This window comes from Nyctereutes procyonoides, unplaced genomic scaffold, assembly GCF_905146905.1.
Source record: "Nyctereutes procyonoides isolate TBG_1078 unplaced genomic scaffold, NYPRO_anot_genome, whole genome shotgun sequence".
Lineage (NCBI taxonomy): Eukaryota > Metazoa > Chordata > Mammalia > Carnivora > Canidae > Nyctereutes > Nyctereutes procyonoides.
Window position 1 is genome coordinate 9,690,234 of NW_026575128.1, and position 18,132 is coordinate 9,708,365.

Genomic DNA, 18,132 nt, shown 5'->3' on the forward strand with positions numbered 1-18,132 from the left:
AATGTTAATTTTACTTTGCTTGAAATAAACTAAATCTGTATTAAAAAGATCAAGTAAGAGTCTCATCTGACACACTCTGAATCTCTCATAGCTAAAAGTGAGGTCTCCTTCTGAATTTTTTAACACATAGCATCCCATCTTACCTTTCTTAAAGCACATACTACTATCTTGTATGAAAATAATGTATGTGCGTGCCTCTTAGAGGGCAGGGTTTCTTTTTTTTTTTTTTAAGATTTATTTATTTATTCATTCAGAGAGAGCTAGAGAGAGGCAGAGACACAGGCAGAGGGAGAAGCAGGCCCCACGCAGGAAGCCCGATGCGGGACTAGATCCCAGGTCTCCAGGATCACACCCCAGGCTGCAGGCGGCACCAAACCGCTGCGCCACCGGGGCTGCCCGAGGGCAGGGTTTCTGATTCATCCTCTGCCCTCCCCCATCCAATAGCCCTGCTATACCTTTGCAAAGAATAAACATTTAATACATTGATGGTAGAGTACTTATGGACAAATGTCAAAATGTTCTCTCTCCTTTTAAAATAAATGTAAACACTGTCTCAGTTATGTTATATGTTACTTCATTCCCAACAGCATATTATTAGGTTGTACTCAGCCAGTGTTGCATCATGGGCCATATATCCTGGAACACAGGTAGTCAACCTGCTAGGCCAAACTCACCTATAAAGACAGAAATTATAAGAGGCTGACTCTAGGGTGTAAGATGGACAGCAAAGAGACAGGAGGGAATTCTGCAGGATAACAGCAATGCACTATATTTTGGGATACTGGTAAAAAGAGTATAAACAAATGTCAAGGGGCGCCTGGGTGGCTCAGTGGTTGAGCATCTGTCTTTGGCTCAGGGCGTGATCCCAGAGTCCTGGGATCGAGTCCCACATCAGGCTCCCTGCATGGAGCCTGCTTCTCCCTCTCCCTGTGTCTCTGCCTCTCTCATGAATAAATAACTAAAAGCTTTAAAAACATAAATAAATAAAAATAAACAAATATCAAAACTCACCTATCTGTACACTTGAAATCTGTGGGTTTTTTTTTTTTACTGGATATAAATTATATCTCAATAAAAGCAAATAAATAATACTTGCCAGAATTACATACAGATAACACTGCTTACAGCAGCAATTACAAAATAGAAAATGACAGCAGTAATACCCATTCCTGTAGTCTTTCCTTTTTTTTTTTTTAAGATTTTTTAATTTATTTATTCATAGAGACACACACACACACAGAGAGAGAGAGAGAGAGAGAGAGAGAGAGGCAGAGACACAGGCAGAGGGAGAAGCAGGCTCCAAGCAGGGAGCCCGACGCAGGACTCGATCCCCGGCCTCCAGGACCCCTGGAGCGAGTCCCACGTCGGGCTCTCTGTATGATGCCTGCTTCTCCCTCTGCCTGTGTCTCTGCCTCTGTGTGTGTGTGTGTGTGTGTGTGTGTGTGTCTCTATGAATAAATAAATTAAAAATCTTAAAAAAAAAAGTTTTTCGGACCATAAGATTAAACGTATTCAGTTCTCATAATAGGTATGTCTCTAATATGGAGATACTGTATCATGATATCAACGTCAAATGCCATTAAATATCTGTAACACGTAACTCCCTTCAGTCTGTTTTTGCTTAGAAATTTTGTAATCCATATAGCTTGCTTTTACCAATGCACTAATCAGAAAGCCTAAGTATTTATACAGTCTCAACAGTTAATTCCTTGTTATGAATAAATTGGAATATTAGTTTGTATAATAGTAAATACAATGTATATTTAGTGAATGTTGTATGTCAAACACTGTCATAAACCTTAGTTTTCTGTTAACATTATTTACTGAGCACTTCTATTCCAGATACTGTGCTAGTACTTTAAGCACAATTTTATTTAATTCTCACATCAATCTTTTAAGTTCTTTTATTTTTTTTTTTTTTAAAGAGAAGTTTTTTTTAATTTTTTATTTATTTATGATAGTCACAGAGAGAGAGAGAGGCAGAGACACAGGCAGAGGGAGAAGCAGGCTCCATGCACCGGGAGCCCGATGTGGGATTCGATCCCGGGTCTCCAGGATCGCGCCCTGGGCCAAAGGCAGGCGCCAAACCTCTGCGCCACCCGGGGATCCCCTAAGTTCTTTTATTATATCCATTTTATAATCGAGAAATCAAAGTCTCAGAAAAGTTTAGTAACTTGCCCATGGACTCATAAACAGCAAGTGGGAGACATAGGATTCATATCCAGGTCTAATTCCAAAGGCCACGAATTTCTACCACAGTTACTATAAATCTGGTTAAGTCCTCCTTCAAAGATTTTGAGTCAACAAGGCTGAGTGTCAAATTAGCAATCCTTCTGAATTCAATACTGTAAATGTTACCCTATAAAGACTTGAAGGAGTGCTCCAGAGAGTGTACCCCTGTCTTCCAAACTACCTCTAGCATGTAAACACTTGGTTACTAGATTATAAATACATGTCACATACATACAGAGCACATAAACTGTGTCATACCTGCACTGGGATCTAGGGTATCAGGATTTAATTAATTTCACAATGAAGCATATTAATATTTCTGTAGTACAACATACATTTACACTAACTGTCATAAAGACCATAAAGCAGCCACACAGTTCAAGACAGACTTTACTTCCAAATGAGATTATAATAAATTTAGGGGAAAAACCTTTGTAATTCAGAGATTAAGGGATTTCAAAGTTATGGGTAAAGGTTTGTGAGCATATAAACGCGTGTGTTTTTAAGTAGGTTCCATGTCCAGCATGGAGTCGAATGCAGGGGTGAACTCATGACCCCGAGATAAAGTTATGAGCAGAGATCAAGAGTTGGATGCTTAACCAACTGAGCCACCCAGGCGCCCCTGTGGTATTACATCTTGACCTACTACATTGTAAAGTCTCAATTCTCTCATTATTTCTTTAAAACGACAGTATCTTCAAGTCAGAATTTCAAGCCAACAGATCAGTGAAGAAAACCATTTTCACAGTTTAATTAAACACAGTTACAATAACTTAGAGTTTTCATATTCTTTCTAAAGTTAAAAATTAAATACTAAATAGTAGTCTAAATTCTGCAAATTACTTAAAGGATGTTAATATATATGGATCTCAAGGTAAATTTTCTATTTTTGCTTTGCTTCTTAAATACTGCCCAGAATACTAAATAAGATTAATGTTATTTCACAAAAAACAATTGAAGGAAATGATAGAAGCATGCATGTTAAACTTCAGGTGGTTTGTGTTATATATTAGTACTTCTCTGTGCTGTGATAATCCATTATTATCTTTCAACTTCACTTCTCTGGCAAAAGTTGCCCAGGAATGTTTTTCTGTTTTTGGAAAAGACTAAGTAAGGGCCCAAAATAATAAGGTCATGAAAAGACAAACCATGAGAAGAGCATACAAAAAGTCAATGATGAAAAAAATTTGTACAATACACAAAATAATCTAGTTAGCATTAACAATAGAACCACAGAATTCTGGATACTTAGTTCTAATTCTAAGACTCATCCTCAGCCTCAATTTAGAATGGATATGCTCCAAAAGCTCCTTGTTCAACTTTGGAGATTGGAACTCAGAACAAAGTTTTACAAAAAAAAAAAAAAAAAAACTGGTAAAAATGTTCCCAGCAATTCAAGAGCCATGCCTAAGGGCTTAAGAAATGTTCAAGTCTGTGATTAGTTAAGATTTACAATAAACAGGGATCCCTGGATCGAATCCCACGTCGGGCTCCCGGTGCATGGAGCCTGCTTCTCCCTCTGCCTGTGTCTCTGCCTCTCTCTCTCTATCATAAATAAATTAAAAATTAAAAAAAAAAAAGATTTACAATAAACATAATTTACTTTCACAATCAGGGGGATAATTTTTTTCAAAAAGGCAATTCATTTTTTTTATTTTTTTGAAGATTTATTTATTTATTTATTTATTTTTATTTATTTATGAATGAGAGAGAGAGAGAGAGAGAGAGAGAGAGAGAGAGAGAGAGGCAGAGACACAGGAGGAGAGAGAAGCAGGCTCCATGCCGGGAGCCTGACGTGCGACTCGATCCCGGGACTCCAGGATCACGCCCTGGGCCAAAGGCAGGCGCTAAACCGCCGAGCCACCAGGGCTGCCCTATTATGTGATTTTCTTTTTCTTTTTTTTTAAGATTCTATTTATTTACTCATGAGAGACACAGAGAGAGAGAGGCAGACATACAGGCAGAGGGAGAAGCAGGCTCCTCACAGGGAGCCGGATGCAAGATTCAATCCCCGGACCTGGGACCACACCTCGAGCCAAAGACAGACACTCAACCACTGAGCCACCCAGGTGTCCCTATTATGTGATTTCTTAAGTCTCAATGACTTCATTATATAGAAATGATATCAACTACTTCACACTATAAATATTTACTGAATATTCAAAAATGCCAGCTACAGCTCTAGATGCTAGAAATAGGAGTTTATATTCTAGAGGAGAGAAACAGACAATAAACAAGAAAAAGTAACTTCAGAAGCTAACAACAAATGCCGTGAAAAAATAAAACAAGATCATTGTGATAGTGACTGACAGTGAGGTCTACTTTAGGTGGACTGTTATGGAAAGGCTTCTCAGAGCAGTGACATCTGAATGAAGACCTGTATAACAAGAAGGAATCAGCCATGCTACAGACCTGAAGTAATAACACTCTGAAAAACTAGAAAACCTATACAAAGGCCCTGAGGCAGGAACAAGTTAGAGGTGCTCTAGGAACAGAAAAAAAAAACCTAGTGTGGACAGGAGTGGTGAGCAAATGGAATACTATAGCAAAATAAATGGGGGCAGATAACCAAGAACCTATAAGTCATAGTAAAGAGTTTGGATTTTTTTCTAAAATCCCTAGAGAATTTTAAACAGAGAAGTAACATGATCTTTTATTTTTGTTTTTCTTTACTTTTTTAAGATCACTTGAGCTGCTGATAGAAAATGGATTTTATTTCTTTTTTTATAAATTTATTTTTTATTGGTGTTCAATTTGCCAACATATGGAATAACACCCAGTGCTCATCCAATCAAGTGCCCCTCTCAGTGCCTGTCACCCAGTCACCCCCCGCCCACCTCCCCTAGTTTGTTTCCCAGAATTAGGAGTCTCTCGAAAATGGATTTTAGAGAGCAAAAATGGAAACAGTTACATGAGGTTTTTGCAACAGATCAAATGAGATATGATGGTGGTTTATATGCTACCTTGGTAGCAATAAAAAAATGGGAGATGTTGAGAGACTTAATGAGGTGACATTTTTGACAATATTAGAAAATACCTAGAACAATGATTAACATCTAGTAGAAACTTGTGGCAGATTGTATTTTCCAAAATGGCTTACAATATTTCTCATCCCACAAGCTCTACTAAAACTGCCACTCCTTCATTAAGAAGTGGAGTGGGTCTTCATAAACTGCCTTACCTAATAAGTAAACTATTACCCAACTGAGTAGAACTATGATAAGGCAGATTACTGTACCTTCTTATGCTGTATCATAAACAGCATAGGAATCTTAATCTCTCAAAGCCAGATAACTGAAATCTCATTAAGTAAGGATAAAGGAGAAATTATATCCTTTGTTCATTTTGCTACTTGAAGAAACGCAATACTAAATTATATGGAAAATATATTTTTTAAAGATTTTATTTATTTATTCAGGAGACAGAGAGAGAGAGAGAGAGAGAGGCAGAGACACAGGCAGAGGGAGAAGCAGGCTCCATGCAGGAAGCCCGACAGGGGACTCGATCTCGGGACTCCAGGATCATGCCCTGGGCTGAAGGCAGCGCTAAACCACTGAGCCACTCAGGCTGCCCATGAAAAATCTTTAATAAAATGTTATTAAGTTGGAGAATATCATGTATAAGATGATCTAGAAAATAAACATACATGTATATTTAAGCAGAAACAGTTTTTAGAAAAGCTATTTTCCAAAACACAGGAATTTCAAATGAGACTTTTCTTCCTTCTACTGTATATACTTTTCAGTACTGTTTCATTTTCCTAAAATTGAAGGTGTGATCTCTTCAAGAACAATAAAACTATTGTTTTAAAAGAAATAAAAATCAATATCACCAAATTCTGCAGAGACAGTGCTATTAAAATTAAGTGTGAAAAACAAAAAGTACTCGTTGGGTGTAGCAACAAAGCTATCATTGGAGACCTCTGCTAGGATTTTCAGTAAAATCTGGAGGTAAAAACTGCTGCAGAGTCAGTGTAAGATGGATGGAATGGATACAGTGTAGAAAACTCTGTCTACAAGTTTAAGAAGAGAGGTTCAGGATGGAATATTCAGGGAGACACAGAATGAGAGATATTTTCAATGTGGGAGAAATACGACCATGTGAATTTGTTAATGAAAAAGTCAGTAAGTCCTAAAATTCATACGGAACTTCAAAGGACCCAAAACAGGCAAAACAATTTAAAAAGAAAAGAAAAGAAAAAGGCTGAAAGACATACTTCCCAATTACAAAATGTATTACAATGCTATAATACTTGAAACAGTGTGACATTGACATAAGGACAGACATAAAGATTAATGGAGTAGAATGGAGAGGCCAGAAATAAACCCTCAGGTTTATGGTCAATTGATTTTCAACAAGGCTGCCAAGGTAAAGAACAGTCTTTTCAATATCTGGTGCTAGAATAACTTGATAGCCACATACAAAAAAAAAAAAAAAAAAAAAAAGAACATAAAATTTAAGAAAAAGAATGTGACCCTTAATTCACACCATATACAAAAATTAATTCAAGGGCAGCCCGGGTGGCTCAGCGGTTGAGCACCTGCCTTCAACCCAGGGCGTGATCCTGGAGACCCGGGATGGAGTCCGACATCGGGCTCCCTGCATGGAGCCTGCTTCTCCTCTGCCTGTGTCTCTGCCTCTCTCTCTCTCTCTCTCTCTCTCTTTCCCTCTCTCTGTGTGTCTCTCATGAATAAATAAATAAATTTTTTTTAAAAATTAATTCAAAATGAATCAAAGACCTAAACATAAGAGCTTAAACTTTAAACTCTAAATTAACAAACAAACAAACAAATAAATAAATACTTTAAATTCTTAGAAGAAAGTAGGTGTAAAACTCTGTGACCTTAGATGGTTTTATATCACCAAAAGCACAAGTAAGAAAAAATAAAGTTAAATTAGACATAAACAAATTTTAAAATTTTGAGTCTGCTTCTCCCTCTGCCTCTCCCACTTGCTCATGCTCACTCGTGTGCTCTTTCTCTCAAATAAATAAAATATTTAGAAAGAAGACAACTTAGAGAAAAAAATATTTGCAAATCATGTATCTAATAAGGGATTTGTATCTAGAATATATATATAAAAAAACTCTTACAACTCAAAAAAGACAATTCCACAATTTAAAAATTAGCAAATGATCTGGGGGCACCTGAGTGGCTCAGCTGGGTAAGCATTCAACTTTTGATTTCAGCTCAGGTCATGATCTCAGAGTGCTGAGTGTAGAGCCTATTTAAGATTTTCTCTTTCTCTCCCTCTGCCCCTCGCCCCCAACCCCTCCACCCTTGCTCTTGCTCTCAACTCTCTAAAAAAAAAATAAAATAAAAATTAGCAAAAGATATGAATAGATATTTCTCTAGAAAAGATATACAAATGGTCAATAAGCATATGAAAAGATGTTCGCCATCAGCAGCCATCGAGGAAACACAAATTAAAACCATAACAACAGGGCAGCCTGGGTGGCTCGGCGGTTTAGCACCCACTTCAGCCCAGGGCTTGATCCTGGAGACCGGGGATCAAGTCCCATGTCAGGCTCCTTGCATGGAGCCTGTTTCTCCCTCTGCCTATGTCTCTGCTTCTCTCTCTCTCATGAATAAATAAATAAAATCTTTAAAAAAAAAAAAAAAAAAACGGGATCCCTGGGTGGCACAGCGGTTTAGCACCTGCCTTTGGCCCAGGGCACGCGATCCTGGAGACCCGGGATCGAATCCCACGTCGGGCTCCCGGTGCATGGAGCCTGCTTCTCCCTCTGCCTGTGTCTCTGCCTCTCTCTCTCTCTCTCTCTCTCTCTCTCTCTCTCTGTGACTATCATAAATAAATAAATAAATAAACAAACAAATAAACAAACAAACAAACAAACAAACCATAACAACATACTACTTCACACCCACCTGAGATGGCTATAATCAAAATGACAGATAATAACAGTACTGGCAAGGATGCAGAGAACGTGGAACCTTTATACCCCTGATGGGAATGTAAAATGATGCTGCTGCTTTAGAAAACAGTCTTGCAATTCCTCAAAAGGCTAAACATAGAGTCACCCCTATGTACATCTAAGAGAAATGAAAACATGTTCACACCAAAACTTATGTACACAAATGTTCATAGTAGCATCAGTCACAATACCCAAAAAAGTGGAAAAAACTTAAATGTCTGTTACTGATAAATGGATAAATACAAATGTGTAATGCTCATACCACAAAATATTTAGCAGTAGAAAGTAATGAAAACATTATGTTAAATGAAAAAAAGCCACATTAAAATCATTTAAAGGCGACTTTTATAATATGATTCTATTTATATGAAATGAACAAAATAGGCAAACCTGTCAGAGACCAAAAGTAGATTAGTGGTTGCCTAGGCTGGGGTAAAATATTGCTAGTAATATAGTGGAAACAGTCCTTCTTTTGGAGGTGATGAAAGTTTTCTTAAATTGTGGAGATGGTTACACAATTCTGCAAATATATTAAAAACCATTTAATTCAAATAGGTGATATGTAAATTACTACCTGAATAAAACTGTTACACACACACACACACACACACACACACACAAGAAAAAAACAACAGGCAACTCAAAGATTTCCTAAAAAATTTCACATTTTTGTGAAACTGTTACAATAATGTCTAGTTGTTGTATTGCAAAACAAATATTCTTAAACCACAAAAGCCCATACACAGAAAGGAAGTTTAAGATACATGAGAGAAAGGGAGTAGAGAAAACAGAAGAGAAAATCTGTAGACTGAGGTCCTTGAAAATTTGTGAGCAGATGGAATCCAGAACCCCCAAGGATTACCTCTTCCACTCTGATGGGGAAGGATACAGATAAGCGTTGGCAGGAAAGTAGGTATACTATCAAGTGTGAGTATAAGATGTTAAGGTGTTCCCACTAAATGTCTCTGGGAGGCATGGCACCTTCTCTGAATGACTGAGGAAAGAGAATGAGAGAATGTAGACAGTTGCCAGAGCAACAAAGCAAATATTTACCCATCTGTGCTATAGTAATGCTAAAATAAAATACAAGAAATGAAATAAGTAGACAATCTTAGCATGAAGGCTTAATGTGAACAAAACTCCAGGAAACAGAAAACCAATTTTCATAATAATCTTAACATTGTCATGTAAATAGGAAAAAATTATGAATACCTCAAAACACTTCTTTTGAATATAACTCCATTTGTAGGATTCCATGTACCTTGTAAACTTAACTTTTGAAAAAAAAAATTAGGTCCCTTTTTTTTTTAAAGGAACTAGTCCAAGAGAATTTTTCATGATAAAGTGAGAAAGAAAATAAATAATTGGATTGGCCATTTGTCTTTCTCTATAAACAATAAAAAGAATTAAATCCTTAATTTAAATCACTTGTGCATTCTCCTAGCTTTGACTGGAATTATATAAATATTTGAAAAGCTGATCCTATGACAATATGCCACATATAGACTGGCATATTTAAGAACAATCTATTTTCTGTCCTTCCACAAATTATTACCATCCACAAAACTGCCTGCAACAGAAGAGCTGACTGCTTATCTGATATAACACACTAAGCAAAAGATCCCAGACAGTTCTACAGGCTCCAGATAATTAAACAAAAGCCACTGTTGTTGATATAAGCTCACTCATGTTTTACATAAACCATGGAAACATATATATTTATTAGTAGTATAGTCTGAAAAACTTAAAAGGATACATGAGACACAATTCCAAAACAGCCTTTTGAATCTCATCTCTAAACCTAGTTTTAAGGGCCTTGGACATCCCATTCACTATAAGAACAATGTGCCACACTGTAGGACTTGAAGATCATGATGCTCAGTATTGCCATTAAGAAGTTTACAAACTTGTTGTACAGATAAAGAATGTACCATGGATACAGCTAGTTAATGATAACAAATATAAAATGATTAAATGCCCAAAGAATTATATGAGCAAGTTTCAAGGGTATTAAAACAGGGGAGAAAAAAATCAAGGGTGACTAGAGTAGTCAAGAAAACAAACGATACAAAATTTCCATATATATCTTCACTGATACTACTTACCATTTTAGAAGCTTCCTTTGTTTTCTTTTCAGGACATTAGATTAGATACAATTTTTCTGACAGCCCAGGTGGCTCAGTGGTTTAGCGCTGCCTTCGGCCAGGGCAGGATCCTGAGGACCCAGGATCGAGTCCCACATCAGGCTCCCTGCATGGGGCCTGCTTCTCCCTCTGCCTGTGTCTGCCTCTCTCTTTCCTCTCTGTGTTTTGTTCCTTTTACAATTCAAAAGCTACTTTACTAGTTTTGGACTTCTTAACATATACCATTTAAGCTCAATAAAAACTGTCAAAAAGAGTTTATTTACAAAAGTATAAATTCATTTTTAACTGTTTGATGAGAGTGGTGCTGATACCTTCCTGGGAGAACCTGAAACTACCTCTTTTACATCTTTGCAAGAAAAATACATATACTTAAGCTCTTCAAAATTTTTGATCATCTTCCAAACACTGCTAAAGACTTCAGATGACACTTAAATGTGTTTCAACTACCAGTGGTTCTGAAATGCAGAATCATTATGAGTCTCTTTCAGGGATCCCTGGGTGGCACAGGGGTTTGGCACCTGCCTTTGGCCCAGGGCGCGATCCTGGAGACCGGGGATCGAATCCCACGTCGGGCTCCTGGTGCATGGAGCCTGCTTCTCCCTCTGCCTATGTCTCTGCCTCTCTCTCTCTCTCTCTCTCTCTCTCTGTGACTATCATAAATAAATAAAACTTTAAAAAAAAATGAGTCTCTTCCAGGCAGCATGTAATAGTGAAGAACAATATGATTTTTCTAATGATTCTTTTTACTAAGAATACCTTGAGCCGTCTGGTAACTTACTAATTAATTCACTTTCTAACTTTCCCTCCAAAATGTTACAAAAACAAAATATAAAGAGAGTTAAACATTTCTGGGTAATGATGAAACAAATCATACTTTATAATCTCATCTAGTTCCTCAAACAACTGGAATAACCTTTAATGTGTCCCTAGCCATTCCTTTTTCCAGGTCCCATGGCATTGATCTAAATCTTCACAATGCTCATAAGTCCTGACTCTACCCTCATTTTTAACATGGACCTTGATTCTTCTCCCTACATTTAAACAAAATCCTCTTAGAATCCCTACCCCTTAGTTCTATATCCCTCTCTGCCTCTTTCACAATGAAACATCTTGAGCAATCTACTTTTTCTACTTCTTACACCTTACTCTCTAAACCATTCCAATCTGCCTTTCTTCCAAACTAACCACCCCACAGAAACTGATCTCACCAAGGGCATCAATTGTCCAAATTAATCAATCTGGTGGATATTTTTACAGGTCTTTACCTATTCAGTCTTCTCAACAGTATTCAAGCCAACTCACTATTCCTACACGTTGACAGCCACATTCTTCTGGTTTTTCTCTTACATCTCTGGCTGTCCCTTGTCACTCTCTGTAGGCTTTCTTCTCTGCCAATTCTTTGAATATGACTATGGCTTAAAAAACTGTCCACAAATTCTTTGACACTCCTTTCAAAAGGTAGGGACTAATTCCCCTCTCAATGCTTGAAATTCCCATCCCCATGAGCATAAGCTAAACTGTATGATGCATTTCTAATGAACCAAATAAGGCAGAAGTCATGTTCTCAGACTAAGTCATAAAAGGCACTGCAGCTACCTCCTTGCTTTCACTTTGATCACTCCTTCTGGGTGAAGCCATAAAGCCTATGCTAAACACTAGCCTAACCCAATGGAGAGGCTAGCTGATGAAGAATTGAGGCCACATTCCAACAGCCAGCAAGGAACTGAGGCCTGCTGCCAACTGCTGTGAGAGTGAGTCATCCTGGAAGCAGATCCTCCAACTCCAGTCAAGCCTTTCACAGGACTGCAACCTGAGCCAATATCTTGACTGCAACTTCTTGAGACCCTACACCAGAACCATCCAGTTAAGTCACTCAAAGTTCTGAGCCACAGAAACTATGATAATAAATGTTTTTTGTTTTAAATTGCTAGGTATTGGGATAATTTGTTATAAAGCAGTAACTAATCCAATGATGTTTCTCAGCATCCTATCTATTCTCACTTTCTCAATTCTCCATATATAAAGCTAATATGTATCTAACCAGATTTTTTCCCCTCAATTCCAGACTATAGGACATTTTTACATCAATTTCAGTATGCCCCCAAAGCAACCACTCCCCCAACCTGTTCTTCCTAACTTCCCTATCATTCATCCGTGTAAAACCAAAAACCTGCATTTCATTAGATGACTCCCCTTTCACTCCTATCCAGTCACTAAGGCCTGTCAATGTGACTTGATTATTTCTCTGTAATGACAGTCTTCTTTAAAGAATACAAATTTTACCTGTACCTCTTGATCAATTTTAAAATCAGAGACAACCAGACATCATGTGCCACTTGATGTAATGTTTCATTTATGAAAAATTCTTGCCCAAAAGAAAAAAAAAACAGGATTAAGCTTCTAGCTCTAATTATCAGTTTATACAGTTCCTCTATTGTAGGAAATATGGACAACAAAGGAACATGTTTAAACATACCACAAGAACGTTGCCAGCAAAATCCAGAATGCAGAATATTCTACAGGATAAGTGAGATCTGGTTTCTTCAACCTTCAACAAGTGATAAAAAAAAACAAAAAAAAAAAAAGAGAGAGAAAAAGAAAAAGGAAGGAGGACCTATAAATTTATGTGTGGATCTTGTTTGGAATCCTGACTCAAACCAACTGATGAGGGAAAGATGTTTGAGACATGTAAGGAAATTGAACACAGACTACATATTTGATATTAGTAAATTAGTATTAATAATATTTAGTTGTAATAATTGCATTGTTTTAACATTTTTTAAAAGAGAGAGACCTTAACTTTTAATAATACATCTGAAATATTCACAAATGAAAGGATACAGTATCTGGGATCTGCGTTAAAACGAACCAATGGGGGAAGGAAGGAGTTGGTGGAAGTATTAACAAAACTAGATTGGCCATATGTTGATAATTGTACAAGCTGGATGACAGTAATTCAGTTTACTACCCTCTTTTATGTATGTTTGAAATTTTCTTTAATAAAAAGTATTCACAACACCTAAAACACTTTCCAATGCCCTGGGAAGTAAAGTTTAAATTCCTTAGGTGGTTTACCAAGAAAGCCTTTCATTATCTGGCCCCTTCCTACCTCTCTAGATCTCAGTACTGTCCATCTCACAGCTCAAACTCCATGACTGTCAATTTCCTGATTCTTGTCTCCTCTGAAAACATTTATTCCCTCTATCTCAAGCAGTTACCCCCTCTGCTCACATAGGTAACTTCTATTCATCGTTCAGGTCACAGCAAATCTGTTTCTTCTAGGAAACCTTTCCTGACTTTCCAAGACTAAGTCAAGTAACATACCTACATACCCAAAAGCATCCATCCTATGCTTCCCAGATCACAGGTCTTACTTGCTGTATCCCCCAGGATACTCTAGGTATCATGAAAGCATGGATTATTTCCATTTTATTTGCCATTTTAACACCTTTTTCTAGCATAGCACCTGGCACACAGGTTCTCAAAAGGTTACAAAAGGCATGATCTTCACTAACTTTCTAAAGTTCTAACTCCTCATATACCTATAATTCCCACAATTTTCCTTCCTTTCTCATCTTCCTTTATGATCATGATTCGCATAAATGGTAGCTGTTCAGACACTGTTCCCAAATTATACCTTAGCTGCTCCAAATGCCTTCTGGACTCAATATCTTCCTATCTCCTATGCACATCTTTACACGAGAGCTACTCAGAAATTCTCAGTATCTTCTTAATGCACTTTCCTTTTCTCAAGTTTCCCACCTATTGCCTGAAATGCTCTTCTCTTCTTCCTTTATCCTATAAATCTCAGCTCAAATGTCTCCCTTGCCTTTTCCAGGCAATGTTCCCACAGCACTCTTATTTCTATTGTAGAATTTATCATATTGTTTTGAAATTATGTTTAGGTGTCTGCTGCTAGAATGTGAATTCCTAGGTAGAAGGGAATCTCTCCTTCATTCTGTACCTCTACCATGTATAACACAATGCCTATTACAAAGTCAACCCCAAATTAATACTTGCTGAATGAACTGTATTACATTGTTTCTAATAATTAGAAGATTGAACCAGAGCTAAAAAGACTGCCTAAATCTACTTTCCTAAAAGAGATAATCAGTTTCTCTCTTCCTGTATTGGGCAGAACAATACTACATGAAGCTCTTTTTAAAAAACTGAAAATTCACAGAGTATGAAAATAAAAGAAAGATAAAATAAAAAGACCATTCATTCCCAGAGAACAGATCTAGGTCTGGGCCTAGGCCCAGAGAAAAAGATCCAGGCTGAGGTGACATTTAGGTGAATCTATTCAATTCACGGCAATCCCAGTGATTCTAACCCAACTCTAAGATTATTCCAATATCAATTTTCAGTACAGGACAACTCTAAAGCAAGGCCAATCTACTTTAGTTCTGGGTTTTCATGGCCATGCTGGAATAGACCTCCAACCACGAGCCAGACCAGAGCCTAAGTGATTCTGAAAAAAAGGAACAGGGTGACTTGCTATTTATTACTCTGTTAAAAGGCTAATATAACTAATTCAGATACTCTTTCTGGAAGATGTAGCTCCAAGTTATAAGCCCCACACAAATCACTAAACTGTATCTTCTAAGCCTTCTGAATCCTTTTTTTTTTTTTTAAGATTTTATTTATTTATTCATGAGAGACACAGAGAGGGAGAGGCAGAGACACAGGCAGAGGGAGAAGCAGGCTCCATGCAGGGTGCCCAAAATGGGACTCGATCCCGGGTCTCCAGGATCACGCCCTGGGCTGAAGGCGGCGCTAAACCGCTGAGCCACCAGGGCTGCCCAGCCTTCTGAATCCTAACGTAGTAAAACAATGTCCAAGTGTACAGAAGTCCTTGCCAATGTTCAACATGTCTCCTACTTGGTCTTTAAGTGGATACCTATCCTCTTTTCATCTTTGCTGGACCTCCTCCTCCTCTAATTTGGGATTAGGTATTATTTTATTTTCACAAGATCATTTTACTTTATATTTCCCTGATGTTTCTCTACAAGCAAATGCTTTGACACCAAAAAACTGGGGGGGGGGGGGGGGAAGACTTCTAAATACACATTAGTGAGATATAGGATATCTCCTTCAGCTAACAAGGATGATGTTTCATAGAGTCTGGTCTCAGAAGGGAGAAATTACATATTGGGGGAAGGGGGGAAAGGAGACGAAGAAGTATATGAAAAATCTGTATTTAGGGCAAGGAGAGATTTATCAAGGTATTTAAAAACTAAAAGGGAAAGGAGGCAGTAAAAGGATGCAGAAAAGGCAGAAAAACAGGAAAAACGGTAGGAGCTCCTAAAAACCCAGCTTGCGGCCTCTAGAGTACGGCCCTAGATTTAAACCAATACAAATTTGGGATTTGTAGAGTTAATTCCATATTGCCACTTATTGAAATTACCCTACGTTGAATAGGCTGGAAAGGGTCAGTGGGAATTTCTAATTATGGTATCTACCGAAACCCAACATTACTCTTCATTTATCTGAGCTATAGTATTTCATTACTCCAGAGTTTTCAAGATACAGTGTTCAGTTGCATCTCCTTCATGGCTACCTAAAGATAATCGTGAATGATAGGCTTAAATCTCATTCAGATTTTGGTCTTTTTCTCCCTTTAAAAAGTATGTAGAGGGGGTACCTCCGTGGCTCAGTAATTGAGTGTCTGCCTTTGGCTCAGGGCATAATCCTGGAAATCGAGTCCCACATCAGGGTCCTGGAATGGAGTCCCACATCAGGTTCCGCGCAGGGAGCTGCTTCTCCCTCTGCCTGTGTCTCTGTCTCTCTGTGTGTGTCTCTCATGAATAAATAAAATCTTAAAAAAAGTAAAAATAAAAATTATGTAGAGAAAGGATGTAAGTAGTTAAAGGGTGTTGAAAGTTACTTTTTTTTTTTTTTTTTTTTTTACTCCTGTAGACTTGCCTTTAGTAACTCACAGCTTGCACTTTCCTCCTCCCTGCAGTGAAAGTGAAGTGCGGTGAAAACAGAAAGCCAGGAATCTGGAATCCTGATCACACCACTTACTGCTAGCTTTGTGATCTTGAGCAAATTACTTAAAAGCCTGGAGCCTCAAATTCCAAAACTATAAAATGAGGATCACAAGTACATACCTTACATAGTTATTGTGAGTGAAATGAATTAAGGGAGCCACTAAACTAGACTATAGGCTCCCAAGAAAAAGAATGGTGACTACCTTGATCTCTGCTGATTCTTGCTCAAATGCACACGTGTGTCACACACACACCTAGCCCAAAGCAATAACTAACATACAGTGGGAGTTCAATAAATATTTTTTAAATGAACAAATAAATATTTCTCTCATCAATATTAATCCTTCTCAAATGATGATTTTTTCTTCTAATTTTCTGAAGCCTTCAGGGAGTTCTATTTCGTCCTTTTAAGTGGTTTCTTCCCTCTCAGTGGCTATTATTAACTATACACTATTCGGAGACGGCACCTTTTTAAGTAATTTCTCTAATACCACCCACCTTCTATTTCTAATGCGGTAGGTGTGGAACGGGTAGTCAGAACCTAAGATTCAAGGCCATTCCGGCACTTGCCCCCGCCGCTAGTTAGCGCTGAATGACGGTGGAGCCCCACCCCGAACCCCCTCCGCGACACAACTTTCAGGAGACACCGCAGTGTCTTTCGCTAACAGGAGACGCCTGGGGAGGAAGCCCTCAGCTGCAAAAGTTAAGGCGTCGGTGCCGCTCGCCTCTCTCAGAACGGAGGAGCGCGTCCCATAAAAGACACACTCCGTCCGGGCAGACGCGAGGGGCTTCTGACTCCCCCGTGTCGCCCGCAAGCCTGAGCACCGGGCCCCGCTCGTGTGACCGTCGCCCGCAGGAAACAGCGCTCTTTAATCCCGGGAGAGAAGCTAAGGGGCGCGGCCGGCTTCGGGGTCTCGGGGGGGGGCACACAGACGGCGTGGCCTGAGCCTTTAAATCACTGCTACCACCGCCGTCACTTGCCTACACCGCGCTGGATCCCACCACAGCTCCACGAAGGACCCTAAAAACGGAACGCGGCTCGCCCCTAGCCCGTAAACCAGACAGCCACTGCCTGCTTATTGGCTGCGCCGGCATCTCCTCCACCGCCATTGGCTCCCCCGGACGTAAGGCCTCCCCTCGAGGGAACCCCTCGCACGGCGGCGCCCCCAGCTTAGCACCCCCCCACGGGAGCGACCCCTGGGGCGCTCGGAGTTCTGCCCCCCGAAGTCTCACCGTGTAATAGGAGAGCAGCCCTGCATTGTAGTCCAGCACAAACCAACGGTACTGCCACCCCTTCATCACGTTGGTCCATTTACTCAGCGGCCCTTCCATGATGGACGCCATCTTGGGAGCCGCCAATGACAACAAACGGCCTGACGTCACTCGTTATAAGGTATTCACCGGCTGGGGGCGGGGCCGCCGCGGGAAGGGGCGGGGCCGGGCGGGGCGGGGCGGGGCCAGCCGCTGCTGCTGAGGTCAGCTCCCCGCCCCCGCCCCTGCCCGCAGCCGTCACCTTAGACCTTCCCAGGGACGGGAGAAAGGCAAGCATGAATACCACTAGGATTACTTAGTCACATAAATAATTTTATTACCCATGATGATGCCTTACGGGTCCCAAAGATTTCACATATGATACTCATGTATGCATTCATCTCAGAAATCCATTCACACACACACACACACACACAAAGAAAGAAATCCATTCACGTAAGACATACTTGCTATTTTGTGCTAGACACACTTTTAAGCTTTGGGATTCGGCACAGACTTCATGAGGGGCAGAAGGAAACAGGCAACAAAATAAATAGCAAATTATCACTGGTAAGTGCTA

The 18,132-nt window shown here is 39.2% G+C and overlaps 1 protein-coding gene across 5 annotated transcripts in view; it reads right to left on the reverse strand.

Annotated features, from left to right (window-relative positions):
• Positions 1-17,681, reverse strand: part of OSBPL9 (oxysterol binding protein like 9) — a 163,873-nt gene extending 146,192 nt beyond the window's left edge. For 2 of the 5 annotated variants that reach the window (XM_055341774.1, XM_055341773.1), the window contains exons 1-2: positions 17,535-17,651; positions 12,785-12,856 (exon numbers count right to left, since the gene is read on the reverse strand). In XM_055341774.1, the coding sequence (XP_055197749.1) occupies positions 12,785-12,856; positions 17,535-17,645 (183 nt within the window). In that variant the 5' untranslated portion in view covers positions 17,646-17,651. Of the gene's footprint in view, positions 1-12,784; positions 12,857-17,534 lie in introns of all 5 variants that reach the window. The other 3 variants (XM_055341778.1, XM_055341777.1, XM_055341775.1) reach the window with 2 other exon arrangements.
• Positions 17,682-18,132: the final 451 nt, after the last annotated feature.